Source organism: Anser anser (assembly GCF_964211835.1).
Source record: "Anser anser genome assembly, chromosome: Z".
Lineage (NCBI taxonomy): Eukaryota > Metazoa > Chordata > Aves > Anseriformes > Anatidae > Anser > Anser anser.
This window is the reverse complement of record NC_139723.1, coordinates 85,923,765-85,942,317: the sequence shown is the minus strand read 5'-3', so window position 1 is coordinate 85,942,317 and position 18,553 is coordinate 85,923,765. Positions and strand designations below refer to the sequence as shown.

Below are 18,553 nucleotides of genomic sequence, written 5' to 3'. Positions count from 1 at the left end.
CACCTGCGTGACGTCACGCCGCCGTGACGCCACGCCCGGGGCACGTGACGCGCGCGGCGCCTCCTATTGGGCGGGGCGGGCGAGGCACGTCCGCCGGAAGTGCGGGGGCCGCTTCCGGTGCGGCGGCAGTAGGGAGGGCGGCGCGGCGCGGTGAGGACGGGGGGGAGCTGCGGTCTGAGGTGAGGGGGGGCGGGGGCGGTTTGTCGGGCGAGCCTCCGCACCGCCGTTCGTCTGCAGGGCCTGGGGAGAGGGGAGGGGGTTAAAGGCAGCGGGAGCCGGGGCTCGGCCGTGTAACGGCGGCCGGGGGCTGGCCTAGGGGAAGGAAACACCGCGGGGATGGATGGGCCGCGTGAGGTAACCGGGCTGGGCCGGCTCGGCCTTAAGGGGGTCAATGGAGCCCTTCGTGTACCCGGCCTTTTTTGTGTTTGCGTAAAAATGGGTGACAACCCAGCAAATCAAACGCGGGGAACAAAAAAGAGCGAACGTGCTTGTAGTTGCAGTGTCACGCTTGTTCTCTGTGCTGACTCGAATGTGGGGTGGTTTGGGGAGAAACAAAAGCCTGTATCACAAAGGAGCAAAGCCTGCTATTGACATCTCACCGTTTGCCCTTCTGGTATTCTTTTTTCCTAAAAATTAACCCTGCCAACAGCACAACGGCATCACGGAGAAGGTTGGGGGAAAAAACGTTTCAATACGTTAGCCACTGGAACTAAAACACCAGAACTTTCTTCTGTATCTGGCAGAGGTGGGACTTATTTTTTAGCTTGGACGCGTGGTACACAGTGGCTGCACAGACTCTCAGTCTTGGAGAGGCAGCCACTGTTGATTCCCCCCCGCCTGTTCTTCAGCTAGCGGCTGAATCCTCAGCATCTCACAGAAGATTTAACATCTAGGAAGTTCTAGAAGAGAGAGCGCATAAATCTTTTCAAAGGGCTTTCATGGTTTACCTCGTTCCTATTTTCTCAAGGTTGCGTTCTGCCTTTGGAGACTTGGCTCCTGTAAAACTGCATCTGAAGAGGCAAAAACTCCGCTTGGAAGCAGTCAGCTGGAACTGATGTTCCCAGGGTGTGGGGCTACGCTTGGCTAGGGCAGTTTGGGAAGAGCAAAGCGAGGATCCCAAAAGAGGATCTGCCCTTTCCCTCTCCGCAGATTTTTCCCTTTTATTTTGTGTCTTAATGTAAGAATTCAGATGTGGGTGGCCTAGAAAGGGAGAATGTGAAGGGCAAACATGCAGCGGGGCTTCGCACATCTAACAGGTCATCGCCACTGAAAGGGACAGTTCTGGTCCTATTTAAGTGCTCCCTCTCCCCGTTGCACCTTTCCCTGCCTGTACTTTGCTTTTCTGCTTTTTTCATCGCAGACCTCGAGGCGCTGTTTTCGAAAATTACTTCCAGGGTTTGAGAGAAAGGGAAGGATTGATTTTCTGATAGTTTGGCTAGTTATTACTGGATTGGTGGGAGATCTGGGAGGATCCGGGTGGGAGAACTGGGCTAGTATCTTCAGATCACTGCTTACATTTTTTTAGTTTGGTTTAAGCAAAAACTTTGATTTTCTGAATGTCTTTCAAACTTCCAGCTGTAGGGGTGATGAGTTAATAGCAAACCTTGTTCTTTTTTGTTAAGATGCCAGGAATCTTGGCCTTATTGTTCCCGAGGACTTTATAACATTGGAACGTGCAGCTGTTCTCAAGGAATAATGGCAGCGTTTCTGAAACTTCAAAGATCTATTGTTAAAGAATCATTTCTGCTTAAACATTAACTAAAATCCTTTCGTGAGACTTTTTCTTAGCTTGTTGCATACAGAAACTGTAATCTGAAGTTGTTTTTTCCTAGCAGCTTTGTCCCGGAACAAGAGGAAGCCATGGTGTGCATTCCCTGTATCGTCATTCCGGTCCTTCTCTGGGTCTACAAGAAATTCCTGGAGCCCTACATCTATCCCGTCATCGCACCTTTCATTAAGCGCGTGTGGCCCAAGAAAGCCGTGCAAGAAACCACAACCGCGAAACGAGGGCAAGGAGGCGGTGCTGGGAATTCCCGGGCACCTTCAGCCAGCGAAAGAGATAAGGAGGATGAGCCTGGAATTTACAAAGTAAGATTAATGCCTTTAAGCTAAGGAGGGAAAGTCCAGGTAGAGCACCTGATAATAGTGTGGGGTGGGCGCCACAAAAGAGCGGGTAGTTGGGTGTTTTTAGAGAAGTTTTTGTGGCAGTAGTCATATAAAAGGGAGCCATCGGTACTGAGCTAGCCAGCAATAGCAGTTGCTCCAGGACTGCTGCTGGGAAGTCTTGGAAGGACAGGAATCGTACGTGTTTTCTGAAGAAGCTTGCAGATACACGGACGTGTTGAACAACTGGCTGTTCTTTCCGAGAAGTAAGGATTTGAGCAGTAAAAGTAACTGTTCTGCTAGCTCCGCCACTCGTAACGGGAGAAAATGTTCAGTGTGTTGAAGTTGTGCGTTTACTATCCATCTCTTCTAACAAAATGCGGAGATATATACGGGTTGTGTCTGCCCTCAGCCCCAAATAATCACACGTAGATATAAAGAAACGCAATCACTCTGGTTTTTGGGGCAGATTTCTTCATGGGGTTTCACCGGCCTTGCTTCTGAAAGTCATTTTCATCCCCAAATGTCGCTGTTCTGGTCTTTGTTTTGATGTCTCGTTTGAACGGTGCTCTCTTTTATTTGCAGTTCGAAAGCAACGGGGTTGCAAATGGAATCGCTGCAAAGAGATCCACAGAAAATTCTGACAAGAAAACAGATTAAAGGGATTCATTCATGAGGATTTCATTCCCTGGTGTCCAATATGAACTGGTGATTGATATTTCTCTCACTTTGAGACACTCCTTTGCACATTTCAGCTGAATAAAACCCTTTATCACGTACAGGAGAAGGTCTCTTTTGCCACTAAAACGGCAGCTAGCGGATTTCTTATTTAAAATGTTTGCAAACTGTGTTAAATTATTCTTTATTTCCCTCCCTTGGAACCACTTTGCATCTGTAACCTGTTGGGCATGATTAGGTTAAATAGTTTACGGATTAAGCTAGCTTTGGAAGATAAACGTGTTGCTTCTTAGTTTCACGGAATGTGAGTGCAATATTTCATTCTTCCACTTCAAAACTAAGCTGTTCTTGACCTTGCTAGAGAACTATTAATTGCATCGCGGCAGCGTAAACGTTACGGTCAAGCTATGAGGAATAGAGACTGCTGTGTGAAATTTGCGGATGAGCTAAAGGAGTTGCGCTATCTGCAAAATTTACTTAGCCAAAAGTCTTGATTTGATACTTTAAGTCTTTTTTTTTTTTTTCCTTTAAACGTTGTGCCTTTCTTTCCTGAAAGGGATCGGCGGGTGCGTGATGCAGGAGAATTGTTGCGTTATATTCTGTTGCAGTGCTTTCAAACGATGCAGGTCTGTGTTTTAAAAAAAAAAAAAAAAAAAAGGGACTAAAATCTCTTTTAACATGCTTGTGTAATTTGAATTATAATAAAGCAGGCTTTTATTTAAAAATTAATTGCTTCATACAGTTGTTCTTAGGAAAACCTGCAGACAGTCCCCAGCCTGAAGGGGTTCATAAAACTGCTCACTTCACGGTAAACAAAGCGAACTGAGCGAGTCCACCTATGCCTCCTCCTGGGAAGATGTGTTCTGGTGCCGAATTGCATCCCAAAATGATGCCTCTGTGCCTTGTAGGAGTAGAACTAACAATTCCTGCCTTGTCCTCTCTGCCAGACCAGAGGACTCTCTAAATGATTCCAAACTAATAATTAAACCAACAAAAAAAAAAAAACCCACAAAACAAAAACCAAATTCCAGCGATTTGGGATTGCTGTTTAGGATTTATCACCTTCCCAGAAGTAGTCCTATGGGCATACCTTATTTTTTATAGAAATGTTTCATGGATAGTACGTAGAGGGTGGTATCTAGAGGGTATTATGATAGCAAGAAGAGCTGGTAAATGTTTAGGGGCTGATGTTACACGTTAAAGGGCCGTGCGCTAAAGTGGTGAGAGGCAACTTGTTGTCCTTGAACTGACACCGGGGTCCGGGTTCGTTCTTGAACTGTGTTTTCTTCTACCGAAGAATTGCTCAGAGTATTTGCCTGACAGGCCCGTCAGACGCCTCCGGTGAGGAATATTGCTTCCTACCGCTGCCCGGTTTTTGTGAAACCGTGTGGATCGGTCTGCAATGTTCACGGCTGGGTATCGGACCATTGTTGCTCTATTTCCATTGTAATGAGTTGATTCAGAGAATATTCCTTGTCAGATGTCGCCTAATGCTGCTTTCTCTCCCTTAATAAACCACCCTATAAGGGAGCGAATTTTGTATTACTGCGAAATCAGCTTTTGCAACACCCTTGGAACATAAGCCGCCATCTGATCAGCGTTTCACAGATAGAGCTTTCTCCTAGACCTGTATCCCTTGGTGATATTAAAACCTGGTTTTGTTACTCTGAGCATGCACAGGTGGTATAATTCATGCAATAAAAGATAATACTAACTGCATTTCTGTAACTTCTCACAGATACACTGTGTAACATACTCACCTCTAGCAGCTGTGAACATGACAAAGAAAAGCAAGAGCTGTCCTTGGGCTCGTTTTAACATTTTGCACTAAGGAGCTCCATCTTGTTCCCTTATGCTGCTGCCTGTTTTTTCCCTAGCGAAATGATATTTTGAGGTGAAACATCTCATTTGAAAACGCCAGAAGCTTACTCCATGCTTGTGGCAAAAAAAAGAAAGCAAGCGTTAGTGCTGGTTTCTTTATGTCGTGACCTTGCTGCGTGGTGGCAGCTTGCCGGGAAACGAAGGATGTGTGAACCACCAAGCGCAGACTCATCTCAGGTGGGACTCGAATTGGCACCAGTTTAAATTGCTGCTATCTCAGCTCTCCAGAGCAGCCTTTGCAGGCCTCTCTGCTACAGTTTGCTTTCGTCCATAAATGTAAGTGGATGCAAACAGCTTATAAAGCGTACATAATTACTTTGAGTTATTTATTAGAGAGAGTACTCAAGCAAATGCATCGCTGATACAGGAAATAAACTGTATAATAAATCAGACTGCAGTGGGAACTAGGCTTTTAGTTCTATGCTTAGCACTGTATTTAAACACGTACAAAAAGGCCTGTCAAAAAGCAAAGTAGGCAGATAACGCAAATGCATCTTGTTTGTTGGAATCACACCACTTGTGCTTTCTGGCATGTTGTTTCTGTACTTCCAGTAACTGCAGTTAAACGCAGGTGAGCCATATACAGCATAAAATTTGCCTGAATGAGGCATTCACTAGAAGTCTTGACAGGAAGGCTGTTGCAAATCTGTTCCTATTCTTTTCCACGAATAGGTCGATAGTCCTATTGCACTGTTAATAGTTTAGAAAAAAAAAAAAAAAAGTGAAAAACAGGTGAAAGAAACAAACTGCCTGCTTTTACTTCCTGAAGCTGGGCAAGGGTGCAGGAGGTCATCTGCTGTGATGCAAAGTTATATTTAAGAAAAGCAGAGAAAAAAGAAGGAGGTTCTGAACTGAGAGTACAAATATCAAGGAAATTTCACTGAGAAAAGTTCTGCATCTTATTCAGTAGAAGCAAGATTTACGAATGGATTTAGGCACGTTGTGGTAGCAGGTGGATGTCTACCAGAATTTAGTAAAGCGAGGTACCAGCTTCATTTCCACTGAAGACTTTTAGAAAATAGCAAATTAGGCAACTTCAGGCACCAAACCACTTGTGCAAATCTAGCTCTAAGGTCTCCAGTGCTAAGGCTGTCTGGGCTGGTTCAGATACTGTTGGGGATGGATCAGGAAATCCACTTGCAAACCACTTGCTTGAAAATAACCTGAAAAAAATCTTAAATTCAAACCAGCCATTAATTTTTTTTTCTGCTATGGGGAGGTCTAGGTGTGACGTGGTGCCTTCTGTGTGGTTCGTGGAGGTACTTGGATGCTGAGGACTTAAAATTAATTTTGGGGCTTGACTGGATGAAGTCAGAGCTCCCTCCCGACCTCCGCCATTTGGTGAAGCGCACCTCCACGATATTCCAAATATGTTCAAAAAGCGTAAACTAAAGTTCGAAAAGCTTTATCTTGCTAAGTTTTCAGCATCTTAAGGGCCTGAATGTGCAACCGTAGGAGGTTTTGTGAGGTAAAAGCGGGGCGCGAGCGGCCTCCAAAGGCTGCCGTGGATGTGGTGCAAAGGGAGCTTTATTCGGACGTGTTTATAGGCCCGGTAAACTCCACCCAAGGAGCATCAGAAATTATTGGGGGCAGCAGAAATTACTGGTGGGGAGCGGTTCTGTACCGCTTTTGATTTTATTGGGTCTGCAGCCCTCCAGGCCCTGCCCCCGCAGCTCCCTGCCGAAAACTACATTTCCCGGCGTGCCCCGCGCCGCGCCCGTCTCCCCCCTCCCTCCTCGTCGGCCCGCGCGCATGCGCGGCGGGGAGGCGGTGGCGACGTGGAAGGCCGAGAGCGGCGGCGGTGGGTGCGCGCGTGCGCCGGGGCGGGGGGGGGGCGCGCGACCGTGAGGGGACCGTGAGGGGACCGTGAGGGGACCGTGAGGGGACCGTGAGGGGCCGCCCGGGGGCCGCGTTCGTTCCCTTCGTGTTTTCGGCTTCGCGCCCAGCGCCGCTGCGTTCCGCATCCAGGTGTGTTTTGTGCTGGGTTCCTGATAACCAGGATCTCCCCAGGTATATTTAGCGCGGGGCGTAGCGGGGCTCCCGGCGCCCAAATCTGCCTCCTGGCGTCGCCGGCGCTGAGGGTAAGGTGCTGGGCTGCACTTGTGGCGGTCTGAGCTGTCTGCAGTGGTACAGTGCTCTTATTTCCTACAGCGAACGCTTCTTGAAGGTACGGGAGCAGAGAGGAGCCCCTGCTTTGCCGGGTCTTGTTTCCCTAATTGTAGGGCACTGTGTTATGTAATCCCTAATTTTACCCCTTTCCGAGCAAAAAGCGGCAAAGTTGATCCAGCTGGGGTGAGTTAAAAACTGCTGTCGCTGCTTGGATTGCAGAGTGCTGAGGAAGGCCCCGCTGCGTGCTCTCCCCGAGCTGTTCCCTTTTACACCCCTGCTGCTGTATCAGGGGAAGCCCCTGGCCAGATCCTGCTCTGGTGCTTTCCTGGCGCTGCACCTCGTGCGATCAGTTCAAGAGGAAAAAATACACATGTAACAAACGAATGCTAAGCTTAGATGGCTTTGTGATTTTATCAGACGGCCAGGAAGATCCCAGGGTGGTTTTAATGTGCCGATGACTGGCAGTGGGGCTTGCGGGTTTGTTAAGCCTCGTGAATATAAGAATCCTCCTCCTTTTGTGTGAGGAAGGTGTTGAGAGTCAGAGATCCTGCTTGCTGGCTGATGAACTGCTGTCAAAGAGGACGGGTAAAGGTGGTAATGGTATTTCCTCACCGTGTATTCTCCAGGGTGGGAAGCCTATTGTACCTGCTGGTAATTACACAGCTTGGCGGTGTAGTTTCATTCGCAGTAGACCCTGGAGAGGGGACATAAATCGTGATGCGTAGGGCAGTATAAAATTACGTATACATGCAAAACACATTTGGCTTTCTGCACTACGTGCGTCTTTTGTGCTGGAGGTAGGTTTCTGGTTGTGGGAAACATTTAAAGCTGTTGTGAAAACGTGTGTAATGCCCAATTGCGGGAGCGCACAGATGCCAAAATAATTGTGTAGCCTCTGAGATACATAAGTATCAAAAAAATTGCAGTCCTTTTTAATGATGTCTAAGCATCTTTCTGAAGCTTAAAAGGTAGCCGAATTTTTCTTTCTGAAACACCGCTGTGGTCGATAGACAAGTTGTAGTTGCGTCAGTGTGAAATACGGAGAATATGTTACGCGTGTGCAATTGTGATCTTCGTGTCCTTTTCATAACGAAATAATAGATCATCTTGATTGATTAAAGCACTGGGCAGTCGTAAGAAATCGGAGAGCAACTCCTGGGTTCTGCGCCTGGGCCAGTGCATGCAGACTGGGGGACAAGGGGCTGGAGAGCAGCCCCGCAGGATCTGGGGTTTTGGTTGATGGCGAGCTTCGGGACAAGTGAACGACGTGCCCTGGTGGCCAAAAGGGCAGTGGGCACAGCACCGAGCTGCTGGAGTTCAAGAAGCATTTGGACACCGCGTTCAGACAAAGGGTTCGGTTTTGGGGGGTCCTGCGTGGAGCCTGGAGTGGACTTGATGTTCCTTCCGACTCAGGATATTCAGTGATTCTGAAATGACTCTGAAATAGGCTGTGTGTTATCTCCACCCGGCAGTTGACGTTAAACCGTGAAGCTTTTTAATGCCATAGAACCCAGGAAAAACTGTGTTATAGCTATGCCAAGCATGTAGCCATTTGGATGACTGAGACGTGTAGGTTTAGCATGGCTTTTGTGACATTTAGCCCCCTTGCCCATTTTAATTAGGAATTCAGTCAGTTATTACCATATAAATTGATATTTTGGGTAGGTTCACTGGGTAGGAAAAAGGGGGGAAGTAATCATCAGGAATAATCAAACATTTTTTTTGTATGGAAGAAAATTTCCAGCACTACGATCCGTTATAGCTTATCAGGGAGTTAGTGTAAAATTGTGCTTTTGAAAGCTGTTGTTCTCTTTGTGGTAATAAAACTCTTTCCAGCCGCTGGAAGAACAGTAACATTGGTACTGGTGCAGATAAGCAGTATATTCTAAGCCAGAATGTGATAGGATGTGCTTGTTCTTTGTATTTTTTGTTTTTTAAGCTCTGTCTTCCACAATACCCTTGCTGAAAGTTACATTTGTTCTCCTAATTTTATAGTTCCAGTACGCCTCTAGTGCAAGCAGCAGGAGTCTCACTGGTGAGGGCAAACAAAAAGAAGTACCCGTCCAAGGCGAAGAGCAGAATTAGTGTTTGAATCGTTGCTTCTTGAAAGCTTTCTCACAGAGGTAACGTTTCTTACTGCCCCCGCGCCTTCCCTCTGCGGAAGGATGCGCTTCGAAACCTGACGCTGTCATTCTACCCTCAGATTTGTAGGCGTGATGAAGTAATTATTTAATAAAAAGTTATGACGGGAATTATGTAGGAGTTGAGAAGCGAGCTTGATAGTCAGAATTTTCTCAATATTTTATTAAAAGTCGGCAAACTCTGGTATTAGGATGAAAGGGCAAGGGTGAGGGTGATTTATAGCATCTCTCACTGAGCGGTTCGATCACTTATCCCAGTGTCTGGACATTCAGATGCCTCTGCTTGAAATATTCCTCCTAACCAAGAAGGCCTTGAGCAATCCCTCCTTTAGCAGTGAGCAGAACGACTGTCCCACGGGTGAGATGCGAAGCAAGCAGCGTGTGCTCTTCGGGATTAGGCTTTTATTGAAGATTGACTCCCTCAGAAAACGCACGTGGGAGAGGAGCTGGAGCAGAAAGCACAGTGGGGGGACAAGTTTTCAGCTGCTCTTGCCTTCCCTACGAGGGCCTCCTTTACCTGCAGCAAATCTCTCAAGATGCATCACTTCTGCTACTGCTGTTCCAGGCTTTTCAACCCTCAGTAAGACGGGAAGGATCACAAAAACGTCGCGTCAGTGCTGCTTGGTTCAGGCTCGTGCTCCAGAAGAGGAAGGCGCTAGAACAAGTTACTGAACAGGAGGAACAGAGAAGTTGCTGTTTGTTTATCCGGCAAAGCAAGCGGTGGGCAACTCGGATAAATTGCTCTTAAAGAATTTCAGATGCGCTTTTGTTTTCTTGCAGCTGAGCATTCCGCTTCGTAACGGTGTTGTTTCTTCTCGCTGCCCAAAAGTATGCCCGTCCCGAGGTGCTGGGACACGTATGGATCCTAAAATCTAGTTTAGATCCTAAAATCTCCCTGCCGTCGGTTGTAAGTGCGTGGTAGATGAGGGAAGGTGAAATCATGGTAATGGCTTGATTGCAATCTGGGAACGATCTTTTGGTATTTAGTGAAATCTTTGTGGAATTGCTTTTTGGCTTTGAAGAGCAAATCTTGCTTCTCGCTTTTTTTTTCAGCCCCGCTGGCACCAAAACTTCCCACCAAACTATTCTCCGAGCAGCGCAGGAGAGTTGGCGCTTAATGTGCCAGGCAGGCTGCAAAACCGTCCTTAGTAAGGGAACTCTGTCACGTTTCTGCCACTTGCTTTCAGATACACAAACGCTTTGGAGGGCTGACTTAACTGTGACTTGGGTTATGAGGTCTCCTGCCTTGTCGGTGAGCTTGTTTTCTGGACATGGGCAGAAAAAGACTGTGTAGTTGAGAGAAACCAGTTTGGCTGCTGAAATTCCAGTTCTAGTTCAACAGAATCGACGTGAATTTCTACGGTGAAGATCTCTCAGTCCTTCTTCAGCACCTTCGAAGCTTTGGGTGGGTTCCCGTTTGACTTTCCTCTTGAAATGCCTGCCTGGAAAATTGATAGACGCTGCTGGTAGTTCTAGCAGCAGACTGAAGACAATTAATAGGAGCGTTTTGATTATTAGGTATACTTGGAGAAACAGGCGACGTCGTTTCTGAAGCCACGTGTTTTTATTTGGAGCGTTTTCATGGCCCAGAGCGCCGCGTAAAAAACCAAGTGGTTTGCTGAGAGCAGCAAGTTGAGGTTCTTAATAAAGACAACAAAAAAAAAAGCAGGGCTTCTGGTCGACTTGAACTTTCATGTCCTGGTAGACCAGGATGAAACACGTTCAGCAGACGCTTCCCAGGAGCAACCTTCAGGGCTGTGCAGCTGCTTCAGGCCGCTGACGTCGGCGTCCGCGCCGATCAACTTCCAGGCTGCTCCCTGAGAAACCAGATTGTCCGGAGGATGGAAAAAATAGCCAGTGAGGGTGAATTTGCAGAGTTTGGAGGTGAGAATTGATGCGTTCAGAGGACATCTAGAAGCGTTAGGCTCCGATCCTGCACGTGAATATTCATCTCTGAGGAATAAATGAGGCTTTAGAGTGTTTGTTCATGATCCATGGGTGCAATCTCTGCTCGTAAGTTTTGCAGATAAACATTGCGTGTGATGTTTAGTCCGCAAAGATTTGACCGTAGGTATAAATCTTACTGTAACGTGAAGGAGTAGAGAGAATCCAAAGATGTTGTGTGCGTAGCGGAATTCAAATGTTGGAGCTAAATAGTACCTCCTGTTCCTAAGTCTTCTGTGATGCTCTGTGTTAGGATTTTGTGGGACGTTTTAACATCTCATGGGTAAAATGGGGTCTGAAATGCTTGGTTCTTGGATGCAAACACGAATTAGACAGTGCGTCAGCTTCCTTGGTACTCGAATATGCAGCGTGACATCTCGTGTTCTTGCCTTTGCAGCGATTCTGGCTACTTTGGCTGAAAGGAAAACGATGGCCGTTTGTATCAGTCGAGAAAGCAGCAAATTGTGAAGGTAAGCCAAGTATTTATTCCGTGGAATTGGATTTCTTTTTAGGTTTTTCAACGTGTGATAGCGTCAGCTCTTAATTTATTTTCCTGAGGTTGTATTCAAGCCCCAGCCAAGAGACTAGGTTGCCCCAAAGTTGTCTGTACGACCATTTCTTATTCTTATATTTTAAAACAAGCACTTTATAATGTGTATATATATTTATATTTTGCTATATATAGATATATTGATAGCTATATTTTTATCTGTGTACGTATTTTTCAGGCTTCCTGCAGATTCTGGAAGGGGGGACTGCTTTGGGAGTGGGAAGGGGGAACTGCTTTGCTCTAAGCCAGCTTTACTGGCTGTATTAGTAAAATGTCCAAGTTGTGAGACCAGCTGGGACTTAATATTGGACCTATAATTACGGTACTAAAACTGTTCAAACAGAAGGTGTAGAGGGTGTGACGAGCTTTTCCCCGAGTTCAACGGCGCGCGTACCGTACCTCCATTTGTTCTTGGAAGCTGCCGCTGTGTCGAAGCTCAGATTTTTGTGCAACGCTGTTTTCGTGCGTGCGAAAGGACAAAGGGAGATTTGGTGGGCGCCAAGTTGTGACGAGGCATCCTGTGTGTTGCTGAACTGCTTTTAACTTGAAGAGGGGAAAATGACACTCTTGTAACCACTGTTAATAATTAACATTCAAGTCCTTTATAAGGTCAGTGGACATAAGGTTTACGTGTACCCCTGGCTGTTTGGGATTGGGGTGGGTCCCGATGCGCAAAGCCACCTCTTGCATTCGGTCTGAAGCGTCTGCTTCTCGTGGTGGAGCCAAGTTCAGTCACCGAACAGATGTTGGACGTGCTACAGCGTGACGCAGACCGGGTTATGGCCCTTTGGGGGTGTTCCCAGCTTGTTTAGGAACAAGAGCTGTTACTGGTAGTGGTAATAATACCGTATTGAACTAAACGACTTGCTAATAAATAGTTTCTATATTTTTTTGAGCAAACAAATGAATCGCTTTTGAAGAGAAGCGTAACTTTTTTTTTTCCAAAGAACCATGCATTTATTTAGTGTGTTTGGGTTAGATCTAAGAGCCAGTGGGGGCTGTTACGCAAGTCAGGTGTGGGGAAAATCACGGGTAAGTGAGGATTAGGTAAATTTTAAAACGACTGTGGTAATTTGTGCTCCAGTTACTGACCAACCGTCGGTCTGTTCGGAGAAGTCAGCCGGGCTGTAGGGCCCCAGGGGAGTCCGCAGGGCGCTCCAGCCAGCGACTTGCTGCGTTACTCGAAGAGCTATGGCTTCAGTCACGGTCGCTGGGAAATAGGAATTCGAATCTGAAAACGGACAATAAATATTTTGTTAAAGCTTGCTTTACAAGGACTGTTTGTCTGGGGGGGATTTGTGTCAACAGAACTTAATCTCCTGGGACTCTGCAGAAAATCTGGAAAGTATGCCAGCTTTTTTTTTTTTTTGCAAGAACGAGCTTGGAAGTTGTTGCCTTCGCTCTTAGTCCTCTGGAAGAGAGTTAAAAGGGGGAGACTTCGGGAGCTGCCCCTGAGTATAAGAACAAGGGTGGAGTGGCTCACCTTAGGAGAAAGGGCAAGGATCGAGGGCATGCTACACTCTGTCTGAACTCCAAGAAATAAGAGCTGAAATGTTCAGCCATTTAAAGGTGCGGGGAAGGGACCCAAGCCAAAATAGGTAGTTGTTGCTGTAGTAGTTGCAGCTGGGCACGTGTAAAATAGATGGTGGGGCTGAGATGTCTACGTACAACCTGAATCTCAGTTCTTCTACTTTCAAATGATGATCTGGTATCCTCGTATTACGCAATTCTGTCTCTGCTTTATTCTCTAGCTTTTTATTGGCTTTATTTCAAAGGTGGTACACACTGAGCCTTGCGCTTTTCCTTTGAAGTGGCAAAAGTTGTATTCAGGTAAGATGCATTCGTTCTGTTCTAGGAGTAAACGTTCAGCCAGGGTTCTGGAAATCCTTTTAAGCTCATGACATCTTAGAATCCTTCAGTGCTTCTCTGCAGAATTCCCCGGCAGGATCTTACACTTGCGCTCCTAGACCACTTAAATTTCCCTTCCTGCAGGTGGTCCCCGTGACAAAATGGCTTCTGCAGCTGTTACAGGTAGCGTCTTCAGAGCTTTTTTTGCAAAATGAGAGTTTGCAAAATGAGTTTTTGCAAACGAGAGTTGTCTTTTCTGGAATTAGCTGCTCCTGCGCAGATGGTGAGTCTCAGCGGATTACTACTAGAGCGATACTTGATCAAGTATCAAGAGACCAAGAGTTGCTTCTGGGAAGCAGCTTGCGTCTTCTGCTATACCCGTTCCTGTTCTTACTCCTTGAAGTAGTCGACTGCAACCAACCACGTTACTTCACAAAGTTCAGGAGGTTCCCGTATGGTTGGTAGCACCTTTCCTCAATCAGTTCGGGATATCTGTGCAGTGGCGGCAACAGTTGGGCTTAATGTGGAGGAGGTAGGGGGTCTTTAAGGTGTAGATCCCTGATGGTATGCAGGAATCTGCTGCGTGACCAGCTCCCTTTCTTGACAGCAGTAGGCATTTGCCTCTACCTCTCTCTGCATATTCAGCTGGAGAACACGTTTTTTGAAGAGCTTGTCACCTTATGTCCTGGTTTCAGCTAGGACAGAGTTAATTTTCCTCCGAGTAGCTGGCAGGGTGCTGTGTTTTGAGTTTAGGATGAGAAGAATGTTGATAACACACGGATGTTTTAGTTGTGGCAGAGCAGGAGTCTCTCTGCGATTTGAATTGTGGATTTCTTGCCGTTTTCCCCGCTTTAATATCGATACAACTGTGACACTGTCACTTGGGTTTTTCCTACATTACATGCATTATGAAGTGTATAGCATGGTAACTTTTTAGATGGAGGTGATGTAGACCTAAGTTTGTTGAAAGAAAGTATTTTTAACGCCTTCCTATGTGCCCCTGTTTTCTACTTTTCAGTAACTCTTCAAGGTAGTGAACCAAAGCCTTATGGATCCCTGGTTTAAGATCTGCATATTCCTTATTTGTACCAAAGGTTGTAAATTTTTTTCTTTTTTTTTTTTTTTATTTAAGAAATGAAGATTTAGAAGGCGATTTGCCAAGTGAAGAAGATGGGAGCAAATAGCAGCAGCATCAGCGAGCTTCCGGAAAACGAATACCTGAAAAAGTTGTCAGGAGCCGAGCCTATCTCCGAGAATGACCCCTTCTGGAATCAGCTGCTGTCTTTTAGCTTTACTACGCCAACAAACAGGTAAGATGGTGCCTGTGAAAGAACTAAACCTTGTGGTATATTTATAAAAGTGACAAGTCTGAAAACAAATGGGTATTTTTTTTAATTCCTGTTTTAGGTAGCAAGGGAATAAATGTCCATATAAAATACTGTTTTTCTGATTTTGGGGATCCATTTACAGCGTGTTTTTTGTTCTTGTGAGTTCCTTTTGTCCTCATAGCTGTACTTGCGATTCATTCCCCCTGCTAGCCAGAAAAAAAATCAAAAGTTAGGTCTGTAGTGTTGGGGAGGATTTTTTGTTTGTTTTGGGGTGATTCTTTCTGGGTAAGCCTCCGGTGTTTCTGCAGCTCCCGAAGAATCCAACGCGTGATGTTCAGAGGAACTTACAGCAAATTGTACATCTCCTGTGGCTTAATTGTAGGTTAGCTGTTGAGTTCCTTAGTCTCTGTCTTTTTTTCCCTCCTCTTTTACAATTTAAAGGAAGTTTGGCAGTTTTGCACATCTTACCACTCTAGCGAATGATGTGGCAATAAACGGAACGTGCTCTCCGTAGCACGTGTCCGGAAATAAAAAAACGTGTGTTCAGACTCATTTTAACCCATGTCCATTGTCCTGCATATGAATTATCAGTCTGAAAAGAACTGTCTGGAATGCTTCATCTATTTTTACAATTTATGGTGTGACCCGATACTTCTCTGTCAGGTAAATGTCTTATTTAAACCCTTTATTGTTAGCAGTACTTCCTTGTGAAGTGCTTAGCTTTTCAGCAAATGTTCTTAACTGTCTAAACGCACTTATAACAGGTGTAAATAGGCCAGTATGTGTTACTGCTAAAATAGGGACCAGTTATAATCTTTAATCAATTGAAAATATATTTGAGAACTGTTCTGGCCGGTATTATTGTCATCTTTCAGTTATTTCTTAAAGCAGAGCTCCTGTCTAAGTGAACGAAAATCAAAGATCTTTTAAAGAAGGCGTAAAACTGGTGCAGACTTCTGACTACCCTGAGCTCTTGAGTATTTCTTATAAATCAGTGATTGTAAAAAGGATGAAATGAAATTTCTAGTGGGGTAGTTTACATGTTATACGACTTACCTCTGTGCTGTGTCTTGGATGCTGAGCACGGTAGCTTCTGAAAGACAAAAAAACACGGTTATTTTCATAGCAATTGGCAAATCTGGCAGACAATCTATCCTGCTTGCATTAGTGTCCCTATAATTTTAGGTCAGACAACTGGGAGGGAAAATGGTCAAGGTAAACATCTGAGCAGCATTTACTACCCTCTATTTTTGTAATGGTGGAGGAGAGGGAAGGATTTTGGCTTCTGTGTCATGAGAATAGCCAGAAGTTAGCAAGAAAACATCCAAGTGTTGTAAAGTTTGTAAAGGATGGTACATATTTGGCAGTGGATGGGGAACGTTGCTTTCTCTGAGTTCTCTGAGGAAGCAAGAATTGTTTAGAGCCCACCTGTGACAAGATGGACAGTGCTCTAAGTAGTCATGTATCGCTGCATCGGGGCTTTTAGGGGGAAGTAAAGAAGTAAAGAACTTCCCACTGAAGTAAAGAAGTCTTTCATGGCTTGATTTTAAATTTTTCGTGCCTATTTCATCGTGTCAGATCTGGTGCAAGAAGAGTTTGTTTAAAAAAAAAGAAAAAATATTAAAAAAACAACAAACAGCTTTATCCAAAAGCAGGTTGAGAGTTTAATTAGCTGAACACCAGATGGTGCTCTTGCCTGGCAGCTGGAAGAGATGTATTTTTAGAGACATCTTTTGTCCAGCTTAATTGGAAGGAAGCTGAAATTTCCCGTGGAGTGGCATCTACCTGAGAGAACCGTTTGACAAATGATGTCAGACGACGTTGGCTGCACAGCACCCTCAGCCGTTGGCTAAATCAGATAACCTTGCCTGCAGGAACAGAACAACAGAGGTCAGTGTTCATTTTAGAGATGGAAAGCTTGTGGAATATCAAGTGAACTCCGTTCTGTTTTAATGAGGATTGAGTGTAGGTCATACTTGTGACAGGAGCAAGGTGCTTGTCTTTGACTGTTGTGGAAAGGAGCCAGTTTTCACCTGTCAAGACAGAATTTAAAGTTTTCTACTCTTTTTCGTTTTCTACTCTTTTCACATTCTAATTTTCCCACTAGTCTGTAGCAAAATTAGCCTGTTTATAGTAGGTGATTGCTTGCAAATGCGATAGGGAGCCGTGTAAGTGCTGTTTTGTTTTCACGGAGGATCATTTGTGGTGACTCTAGAGTAAAACCCGTGTCTTACTTTCTCATCTTTTTTTGCAAAGATGAGACTGATACAATCCCCTACTTCTGCCGTTTGATATGGTGAGTATCTGCCATAATACGTTCAGTAATTATTCACTTGTGGGACCCAGGAAAGAAACACAACGCCTTAGCCACCAGTCTACCAACGCTTGAAAGACAGTGTTCGGAATCTCTTAGGCAGTTTTCCTTCCTCTCTGTTCCAAATTAGTCCAAGTACCTGCTGATTGCAGCTGCTAAAGGAAGATCTTCTGGGCTGCCATACTGGATTGGATCTTCCTCGTTATTTGTTTAATCCCCCGACTCAGAAGCTCAAGACCTGGGCTTGAGAGTTGGTGATTTACAGGGCTTCTACTCTGAGAAAGATGAAGGCATGATATCCTGTCTGATCTTTTAATGGCACTGCTTCTGTGTCTTTTTTTTGTGCTCTGCTTGTTTCAGCACTCTGTGCTCTTTTCTTTCGCTGTCATTTTACTCTCCTGCCTTTTTCCCCTTTCAGTTTAGTTGATTTCTCCCTCCATTCATCCATTATTTTTTTTTCATTTTCCTGCTTTCTTTTGCTTTCTCTCCCCACCCCTACCTGATGGCTTAGTAAATGAGAGTGTTCAAGGAGAACATACAAAGAAAGAGATCTGCATACGGAATGGCTTCACTGGGTTTCTTTTTTTGGCTCAGTTACCCTCCTGATCTGCCTTTCTGATGAACACACGGTGGTTCGCAGGTGCATAGTTTGCCAAATACCGGTGCTGGTGACTTCACAGTTGCTGCGTTGGCAATCCTGATGCAAGATAACTCTTGCCCACGCAGTGGCCCTTCAGCATTTCTGTGGGTCTGCCCTCGCACTGCCCCTTCCAATGTTTAGAAGGATCTTCTGTGAGTTGAATCCGGAATTTGTCTGGAAAACAGCATAGCGTGAAAGCGTGTGGTCAAAGCAGAACTGTCTGCTGCGAGCATCAAGTGCTGCTTTGCTGGGCCTTTCGTTCTTCCCAGCATAAAGTTGATTTTTCTTAACGTTTAAGCAAAGTATTAAGAGGGAGTCTTAAAGAGTTAGTGGCACTAATTCTGTTTTGCGTGCTCACAAATGCTCGTTGTGAATCAGCCTTTAGTAACCAAAAAAGACAAGCTATAGGTGGATCCCTGCTCACTGCCCGTAACGCCCCCGCGTGAGCGATTGTGACAGCCTGAGCAAGTCTTGGGGATCAGGTCCCAGTGGCTTTACCTGCCCAACACAATTTAGGAGTGGTAGGAGGTAAGTAAGACATGCCTAAGTGATAGTAGAAGTAGAAGCTACTAGTTTTGTGTAAGGTTGCTTTGTGCTTTTCATTGTGCAAGGTGCGTTGTAATCTCCTCTTTGGGAAAGCTCCAACAGCTGTGTAGCAGGTCACGACTACTGAGCAGGCAGAATACCTGCTGCAAAAAAATCTCCTGAGAAATCTCCTGTAAAACGCAACCTCCTCCTTAGCAGTGTTGTTAGTTACAACGCTTTTATGGTGGAAGACTTCAAACGGAGTTAACTAACGCGGAGCTTGCTGAAAATCATTTGCTTAATATTTACTGTTCTGCTTTGTTCCTTCCCTGGAGTTCTTAATGAGCGGCTGGTTAAAGAATAGCGTGCACGATCCTTTAATGGAGAAGACATAAAAACGAGCAACTTTTTATGTTGCCTTAATATGATGTGTTTAGAAATTGGGACAATAAGTTACGTGCAGCTTTTTATTCTCTGACGTCTTTCCTCTGA

At 45.3% G+C, this 18,553-nt stretch overlaps 2 protein-coding genes across 14 annotated transcripts in view; both read left to right on the top strand.

Annotated features, from left to right (window-relative positions):
• The first annotated feature begins 70 nt into the window (after window positions 1-70).
• On the top strand, window positions 71-3,506 carry LOC310890195 (UPF0729 protein C18orf32 homolog). Of its 4 annotated transcripts, none has more exons than XM_083818901.1 (3): window positions 71-179; window positions 1,836-2,088; window positions 2,689-3,506. In XM_083818901.1, exons 2-3 carry the CDS (start codon window positions 1,861-1,863, stop codon window positions 2,761-2,763), a joined length of 303 nt encoding a protein of 100 aa, XP_083675027.1. In that variant the 5' UTR covers window positions 71-179; window positions 1,836-1,860; the 3' UTR covers window positions 2,764-3,506. The 4 variants fall into 4 exon arrangements, with proteins under 4 accessions (XP_083675027.1, XP_083675029.1, XP_083675028.1 ...); XM_083818903.1 differs by having other exon boundaries at window positions 85-150; XM_083818902.1 differs by having other exon boundaries at window positions 101-179; window positions 1,833-2,088.
• A 2,873-nt stretch (window positions 3,507-6,379) lies between these two features.
• LOC310890191 (dymeclin) overlaps window positions 6,380-18,553 on the top strand; it is a 205,751-nt gene continuing 193,577 nt past the window's right edge. For 3 of the 10 annotated variants that reach the window (XM_083818896.1, XM_083818888.1, XM_083818895.1), the window contains exons 1-3: window positions 6,488-6,630; window positions 11,254-11,326; window positions 14,387-14,564. In XM_083818896.1, the coding sequence (XP_083675022.1) occupies window positions 14,425-14,564 (140 nt within the window). In that variant the 5' untranslated portion in view covers window positions 6,488-6,630; window positions 11,254-11,326; window positions 14,387-14,424. Of the gene's footprint in view, window positions 6,468-6,487; window positions 6,631-6,722; window positions 6,744-8,766; window positions 8,895-11,253; window positions 11,327-12,820; window positions 13,237-14,386; window positions 14,565-18,553 lie in introns of those variants that run through there. The other 7 variants (XM_083818892.1, XM_083818890.1, XM_083818897.1 and 4 more) reach the window with 7 other exon arrangements.

What these genes read in the sequence shown, in the direction of transcription:
- LOC310890195 (XM_083818901.1), top strand. Translation starts at nt 1,861, where the DNA reads ATGGTGTGCATTCCCTGTATCGTCATTCCGGTCCTTCTCTGGGTCTAC. An exon ending in ATGAGCCTGGAATTTACAAA is followed by an intron (nt 2,089 to 2,688) that starts GTAAGATTAATG and finishes TTTTATTTGCAG; the next exon opens with TTCGAAAGCAACGGGGTTGC.